Source organism: Gymnodraco acuticeps, unplaced genomic scaffold, assembly GCF_902827175.1.
Source record: "Gymnodraco acuticeps unplaced genomic scaffold, fGymAcu1.1, whole genome shotgun sequence".
NCBI lineage: Eukaryota > Metazoa > Chordata > Actinopteri > Perciformes > Bathydraconidae > Gymnodraco > Gymnodraco acuticeps.
In genome coordinates this window covers 6,123,891-6,131,898 of record NW_022992250.1, presented here as the reverse complement: position 1 = coordinate 6,131,898, position 8,008 = coordinate 6,123,891, and the positions used below count along the sequence as shown (strand labels likewise).

Here is an 8,008-nt window from a genome sequence, read left to right as displayed (position 1 = left end):
GAACCCTCACTATCAGAGTTATTTAAAAGAGAAACCTTCTTGTCATACATGTACATAATGGATCATACAGTTCAATCTGATTTGAGTAATATCTATAGAAACTTTCCCAGCTGTTGAAATGAGAGTTAGTTTTTTTAACTACTTTATCCGTGACCATATATTCTTTTACATTTAAGATTACATTATTTAGTATCAACCAATGTGCTGGGAGCTGTGTGTACCAATTATATAAGAGAGGTCAAAAGGTTTGACAGACCAACTATCGCATGTTGGTTTTTGCCTCAGGTTTCAGTTGAGTTTTTATGTGTTTATTGCACTGTTGTTGCATGGAAGCTCATATGTACTCCTAGTTTGCGTCATAAAGACTCCCGTACGTGAAAACAAAAAGACTGAAGTATTGCACAGAGGCTGGAGTCACTTAAAATATGTTCCAGTTTTTTCTAGTTTGTCATTAACTCAAATGTTACTGTCTTATGTGTGACTCAGTGCAGATGGTATGTGTTATGAAAACTGCAATATAAACGGATTTGGTCAAATCATGTTTTAGTTGAGGCTTTTAGGACATCACAACAAATATTTAACAAAAAACAAATGGAGACAGCCTGCCAATATATGATATGTGCCAAAGGGCTACATAAACATAATTCCAATCTATGCGTACACACACACACACACACACACACACACACACACACACACACACACACACACACACACACACACACACACACACACACACACACACACACACACACACACACACACACACACACACACACACACACACACACACACACACACACACACGCACACACACCATTACGTTTTGGTTTGGAGTTTCAGAAGTTGATGTGGTCACCCATCTACCACATAATGAGCACTGCTTGGCCACTCATTACCTACTGACAGCAATAAAGCAGACACACCCAGAGCTACCATGGGCAAAAGGTTAAACCATAAAACTTCTCTTCATTTGAAAACGCACACAAACGAGCGCTAACACTCCCAGGTTGTAAATGTGACCGAAGCCCAGGACTCGCCTGATTGGCTTGGTTTTGACATGTGATGTCATCGCTTAGGAGGGCCTGACAACTTGGTAATAAAACAATACCAAGATAAGGGTCATCAACTCCTTAAAACCAACAGAACGCAGGAATACTACGCCTGAGTGGACACGTAGACGCAGGAGGAAGCACACCGTGACAAAAGGACACTGTATTCAATAGCAGGTGCAGTAGCTACAGCTTGAGGAGTCGTACCTGGTGGGAAGACGAGTCAACAAAGAGGAGGGCAAAATCAAGAGGGTCTTTTAATACTTGCTGGAAAATAAGAGGGGGAAAGAGAAGGAAAACCGTGAGAAAGAAAATCTGATAAAGAGGAACCAAGAAGAGAGGAAGGACAGATAAAGGAACTTTTGATTCAAAGAGGGCACTTCTGTCTGAGTGGACGATGGTGTCTTTGGCTCTTGAACTGGTGGGCGTCATCCTGTCGGTGGTCGGCGTGGTGCTGAGTGTGACCAGCTGTGCTTTGCCCATGTGGAGGGTCTCCGCCTTCATTGGCTCCAACATTGTCACAGCGCAGGTGTACTGGGAGGGCCTGTGGATGAACTGCGTCTTCCAGAGCACGGGGCAGATGCAGTGTAAGATGTACGACTCCATGCTGGCCTTACCTCAGGACCTGCAGGCCGCCAGGGCTCTCACCATCGTGTCCATCATCGTGGGGGTGGTGGCTTTACTCATATCTGTGGTGGGAGCAAAGTGCACCAACTGCATCGAGGATGAAGGGGCAAAAGCCAGAGTGATGGCTGCCTCTGGTGGCGGGTTCATCACAGCAGCTCTGACCCAGCTGGTGCCAGTTTCCTGGTCCGCACACACCATCATTATCGAGTTCTACAGCCCACTGATTCACTCCGGTCAGAAGATGGAGATCGGGGCGGCGCTGTATCTGGGCTGGGCCGCCGCCTCATTGCTGCTGATTGGAGGGTCCATCCTCTGCTGCAGCTGCCCTCCGAGGGAAGATAAACCGACGAGGTACAGCATGCCCCCCCAGAGTCGCATAGCCTACTCCGCCGCACCGAGGTCAATCGCTCCCAGCTCCTACAACAGGAGGGACTACGTGTGAGGGAAGAGGAGACGACCGAGGGCAGAGAAGGAGGAATTGGGACCTCCATTATACTTTTTTCCTGCATGTGCACATTATAAGGCAATGTGTACATAAATGTAAGGAAATATTGATTGTCTTAGTTTAACTAGAAGCAGTTGTTCAATAGTAAAGAGTATTAGAGACAAACCAGTTTGAGGACATTTAGGATCAATAATGTGTGTAAATAGGTTTTAGAGTTTTGGAAAAATAGATATAGAAGCTCTATATAGATGTTTGATGATACTGTTTACAAATACCATTGGTCTAAATCAAGTTTCAGAAGATTTTACCAATGTTTAAAAAAGTTGTTCATGTGGTCAGTTCAACGAGGAGACTTTATCCCATGTATATTTATTATTGTTCCTTTACCATTTACGTTATAAATGTTCTTTATTGTACTGACCAGTGTGTACAAACCTGGTATCCTACTGTCAAATATTGTAAAGCAAGTAAAGACATTGTTGATAATTTAGTCGAGCAAAATGGAGCTCAATTTGGGCTCCAAAGCAAGGTCAACATGGCGAAGGACTGTACAAAGAAGTTTTGTAAAATGATCATGTTTGATATGTCAGTGATTTTCTATCTCTCTCACATGATATGGCTGTGTTTAGACAATGTCTATGCTTTTATATAACATGGGTTTTGTTTTATTAACATATGTTGGCCCATAATCAGAGAACATTTTGAGTTTACTTTAAGAATGCAAATGGTTTTTTAAATGATTAAAATAACTTAAATAATAAAGTGATAAATATATTCACTGTGAAACATTATTTGAGCCTAAATTATTCTGGTCCAATTTAAGAAGGATTAAGATAATCATTCAACGGAAATAAATCATAGTTTTTTTTACTAAAGCTATGAATACGTTTTTTAATCCACTTTGAAAAAAAGGGTCACATTTCAAAACATGTAAAAGAAAAAACATAATGTGCCATCAAAGTGTTTTTTGGTTTTTGAGTGGCCAATTATTTCCCGGGTCATACATAAACAAAAACAAAAAAAATCACTAAAAAGGTTTTAACTTGCAACTTTATAGACAATAAGAGCTTGAATATCTGTCTTAACAATAGGCTTAAATAGGTACTTGTCAGATAAATCAAAGAAGTTCAACTACAATAAGCAAAAGTAAAATTCAAATAAAAATGGTTCCTTTCCTTCACAGCCCAAAATAGATTTTGGATTCATAAGACAAAAGAAGGCAAAAAGTCATTTTAACACATTCATCCCTTTACATTTGTTCTAACCTTCTTGGATTTGATATTTGTTAACCTTTTATGACCACTGCATAAAGGAATATGTTGATGTTGTCACCTTCAGCGTTACGTGTGACGGTTTACTTCCTTTTAGACTCTGCTGTGATGAAATGTCAATTCTGGTGTCTGACTCAGTGTCTGACCACAGATACCAGCTCTTTCCTGTTTTGAATAGTCAAAGTATTTCTGTGTTCCAGCAGCTGTGCTCAGGTACAGCAGAACGCCTCAATTCTTCAACAGGAACATAAGAGCTGACCTATTTCTGCTTCTCTGAACAACACGGAACAAACCTTTTTAATTTAAGTTTTTTTAACTAACTATTTTTTTTAAATAATGTCCAGCAATAATATTAATACTAAGTATAAACACAAAATATAATATAGCTTACTTTCAGTACCAAATCTAGAGTCATCATGCACACGTTTAAATAATGATTATTATATTATTTGATTTAAATGATTTATTAATTAATATGTTCATCAATTACATTTTGCAGCCGGTAAAAGTGTTACTCATTTGAATGACTTTGCTGGACATTTTCCCCCAGAGATCCAAAAAGTCTTGTGTTAACCTGTTATAAGACCTTATCATTTATTATTTGACTATATATTAAATCATTAATATGAATCCTCCAAAATCCCTAAAATATAGAGTAGTAGGAGTATGAAGTTAAGTTTAACTACCTCAAAATTATACTTAAAAATCGTACTTGAGAGTAAATATCCTGAGTTACCTCCATCTCATAATTTAAACTCATAGGCCTTAGTTACTGAAGATGCATTCTTTCACTGGAGTGATAACTTGCATGGTTTGATACAGGACATTTATATTTACTATAACAAAAACAGAAGCAATACGATTTATGTTAATGTTCCAGCTTTTGTTAAGGTGCCACAAGCAGCTGGTCAACAGATGTTGTTACGTAAACACGTTTAAATGACAAACAGAGCCTCCCTGTTGTTCTGCCTTGGGATTGTTTACGTGTGATGTTGCTTTTATATCTTTTAGATAAATATTTGTGGCTCCCCATTCATTATGTGAGGAGATTTGAATACCAGTTTGTATCAGCCTTTTATGGATCAGCAGTTGTCGCCTCTTGAGATTTAGGTATGGAGGGGAGTGATGTCTCCAAATAAGATAAAAGTTGCACATTGTGTAGCAAATTGTTTTAAAATGTTGCACCTGTCAAAACCATGTCAATATGAAGTGTCATTATGAGTCTAATTTGGTAACAAATGAACCTATGTGCAGTAAAATAACAGTATGACTCGCCTAAAAGTCTAACACCATATATCTATTTAGCTTATTAAAATAAATGTTCAACTATTTAAAAAAATCAAAAAATCATTTCTGACCCAAAAATACAAATTCACATGTTCTCAATTAGAAATAAGTTCTCACTTGGAGTACTAACATGGATTCAAATGATATGAGGTGCAGTATTTGTTTCTGTACAGTATTCTCATCCACGTGTTCCCCAGAATTAAATGGTCAAAGAATAAAGGGTTTAACCGATACTGTGAAGATCACGCTTTCTGTATGCTCAAGGTGTCAGAGAATCGGCCTATTATGTTTTCCCTTTGCTCCTATTTGCTCTGGGTGCAGTTATACCGGTTTCCAGCAGAGCTTTTGGGATTGTTTTCCTAACACTGAATCCTCACTGTTTAAGAAACCCACACGACCGGAACCAGGAAGTAACAAAGCTCAATAGTATGAGACAGTAAGTCTATAGCCTGAGTGTGTTTTTGCACCATTGTGTGTGTGTTTGTGTTGCTATGCTTACTCACAACAGTAGCCTGAAGCTACCTCTTTGTTCTCAAGCACGGTTAACCATGGCATGTACGATGTAACTCTGTATTTATGTTTAAGGAACTATAACAATTGTTTTTTTGTGAATATTTTAAACAGAACTTCTCCTTCCCTTGAGATGAGGTTGCCATTTTACCAGGGACCAACCCCCACCAACCTTAGACACACCCTCCCAACATCACATCCCTCTTCTCCCCCCTGCCTCCAGCTCCCCTCCTCCATTATATGTTTTTAATTTGTGAAGACTGCCTTCAGTTGACATCATCACCGGGGGACTCCTCCCACTCCCTTGAGCTATAAAGGATGTGTTTCCGTGGCAGCATCTCATAGCTTCATCACACCCTCTCACAGGTGCTCTCACTTTGCAGGAACACCTGAACAGAGAAGGAGGATCTTTACTGACAGCTTTGTTGGAAAATCCATGGACTCAGTAGTTCAGTTTTAATTCTGTCATCACACGGAGAGCCAGCATGTCGATGGGCATGGAGATCGTGGGCATTGCCCTTGGAGTCATTGGTTTTATCTTAGCAATAGTGACATGCGCTCTGCCAATGTGGAGGGTGACGGCTTTCATCGGTGCCAACATCATCACCGCTCAGACCATCATGGAGGGCCTGTGGATGAACTGTGTGACCCAGAGCACGGGCCAGATGCAGTGCAAGATGTACGACTCCATGCTGGCCCTGCCTCAGGAGCTGCAGGCCTCCCGGGCCATGATGATCATCGCCATCATACTCGGGATTCTTGGGGTCTTGATCTCCATCGTCGGCGCCAAGTGCACCAACTGCATCGAAGACGAGGGAGCCAAGGCCAAAGTGATGATCATCTCTGGAATCTTCTTTGTCATGGGTGGCCTACTGGTCCTCATCCCCGTCTCCTGGACAGCCAGCGTTGTCATCCGTGATTTCTACAACCCCCTCCTGACCAGCGCACAGAAGAGGGAGATTGGGGCCTCGCTCTACATTGGCTGGGGCGCGGCCGCCTTGCTCCTGATTGGCGGGGCATTGCTTTGCAGCAGCTGCCCACCAAGAGAGAAGAAGTACAAGCCACCCAGGATGGCGTACTCCGCACCGCGCACCACCAGTACAGGAGGAGGGTATGACAAGAAAGACTATGTTTGAACAGAAGTGCCTGACAGATAGATGTGGAAAGTAGGATCATTTTTTGTTGCACATATGAGTGTTTTTGTTGGTCTTTGTTGTATTTTTCTGTTTGAAACTACAGGGTAAACCCCTGCAAAAAGACTCCGCGATGAAGAAGTGTGTACAAATGTTGATCATTTTGCTTTGATTGGTTCATTTACATAACCTGTTCTCTGCTTTAATCCAGCAGTGTCTGAGGCTTCAGTACTGACACATTAAAGCCTGTTGTCCAGTAAAATATAACTTTATGCTTGGGAAATTTTAAACTGCATCCTTCTGACAACATGTTCTTATATTGAAGCTAAAGGGGCATTATGTGAATCTGAAAACACCTGCTTGCTTTTTGTGTGTGTGTGTCATTATCTGTAGGCCTGCTGGTGTTGTATTTCACTGAAACCTACAGTTAAAATAGTGTGTGTGTGTGTGTGTGACTGGCAATGACAAAGAAAAGCCAGCTCTCATTTTACATGGATTTGGTGGTGTATTTGTTCAGTGTGTGTGTGTGTGTGTGTGTGTGTGTGTGTGTGTGTGTGTGTGTGTGTGTGTGTGTGTGTGTGGTGTGTGTGTGTGTGTGTGTGTGTGTGTGTGTGCGTGCGTGTGCGTGTGTGTGTGCGTGTGCGTGTGTGTGTGTGTGTGTGTGTGCGTGTGTGTGTGTGTGTGTGTGTGTGTGCGCGCGTGCGTGTGTGTGCGTGTGTGTGCGTGCGTGTGTTTTGCATGTACTATTTGCTTAGGAGAGTTTCTGTTGAGACTGAAACTGAAGATGGATCCACGATATGGCTCCAGGTTACAGCTTTATCTTGTTCCTCATAGTTTCCCTTGTCTGTTTGTGACATAGAGGAGATCGTTTCAATTACCATCACTTTTGTATATGAACATATGTGTGAGTTTATAATATATTTCTGTAATAAAATGTATTTGTTATGTATTCTAATGCTCCTTCATTGTGCTTATGTGTTTCAAATAGATTTGACTTTGTATATATCTTATTTTTATTTCTTTTGTGTGTCAAACAAAGAGCCAAACGACCTTGTGTGTGTGTGTGTGTGTGTGTGTGTGTGTGTGTGTGTGTGTGTGTGTGTGTGTGTGTGTGTGTGTGTGTGTGTGTGTGTGTGTGTGTGTGTGTGTGTGTGTGCGTGCGTGTGTGTGTGTGTGTGTGTGCGTGCGTGCGTGCGTGTGTGTGTGTGTGTGTGCGTGCGTGTGTATGTGTGTCTGAGGGAACAGGACTACAGCTGTTATAGGATGTTTGTTTCAACATCAATAGGATGTATATGAGTTGAGTAGATTTTTTTACTTTAGCGTAATTCAAATATTGTCGAAATAATATAAAATGCTTTGTCAAATGTTTTATAGCGCTTGAATTGAAACGTGTTGAAATGTCAATAAAAGTCAAACTATGAATAATGTGGGGGGTTTTTCTTGCTTTATTAACGCTCTAAGAATACAGGAGTCACATAACAAAGAATACGTTACTAAAACAAACGTGGTTGAGTCCTAATCAAATAGTTAAAAAGCTGTTGAGTTGGGCTTTGGGAGTTGGGTTTCTTTATTTAGCCTCAGGTAACAGCCCAACAATGTGTACGGCTGACATACAACTGTCAAATAAGTTTGTCTGTTGGCTTTATTATGGGTCAATAGACCAAAGACTAAAAATGCAAAATT

General features: G+C 40.8%; 2 protein-coding genes across 2 annotated transcripts; both read left to right on the top strand.

The window, feature by feature from the left end:
- The first annotated feature begins 1,008 nt into the window (after positions 1-1,008).
- LOC117540032 (claudin-4-like) lies at positions 1,009-3,230 on the top strand. The gene has a single exon (XM_034206445.1). The coding sequence runs from the start codon at positions 1,450-1,452 to the stop codon at positions 2,119-2,121; it is 672 nt and encodes a 223-aa protein (XP_034062336.1). The 5' UTR covers positions 1,009-1,449; the 3' UTR covers positions 2,122-3,230.
- A 2,270-nt stretch (positions 3,231-5,500) lies between these two features.
- LOC117540168 (claudin-3-like) lies at positions 5,501-7,750 on the top strand. The gene has a single exon (XM_034206703.1). It carries the CDS (start codon positions 5,678-5,680, stop codon positions 6,326-6,328), a length of 651 nt encoding a protein of 216 aa, XP_034062594.1. The 5' UTR covers positions 5,501-5,677; the 3' UTR covers positions 6,329-7,750.
- Positions 7,751-8,008: the final 258 nt, after the last annotated feature.

Bases quoted from the DNA above. Each gene is read 5' to 3' on its own strand.
- LOC117540168 (XM_034206703.1), top strand. From the start codon at position 5,678: ATGTCGATGGGCATGGAGATCGTGGGCATTGCCCTTGGAGTCATTGGT.
- LOC117540032 (XM_034206445.1), top strand. From the start codon at position 1,450: ATGGTGTCTTTGGCTCTTGAACTGGTGGGCGTCATCCTGTCGGTGGTC.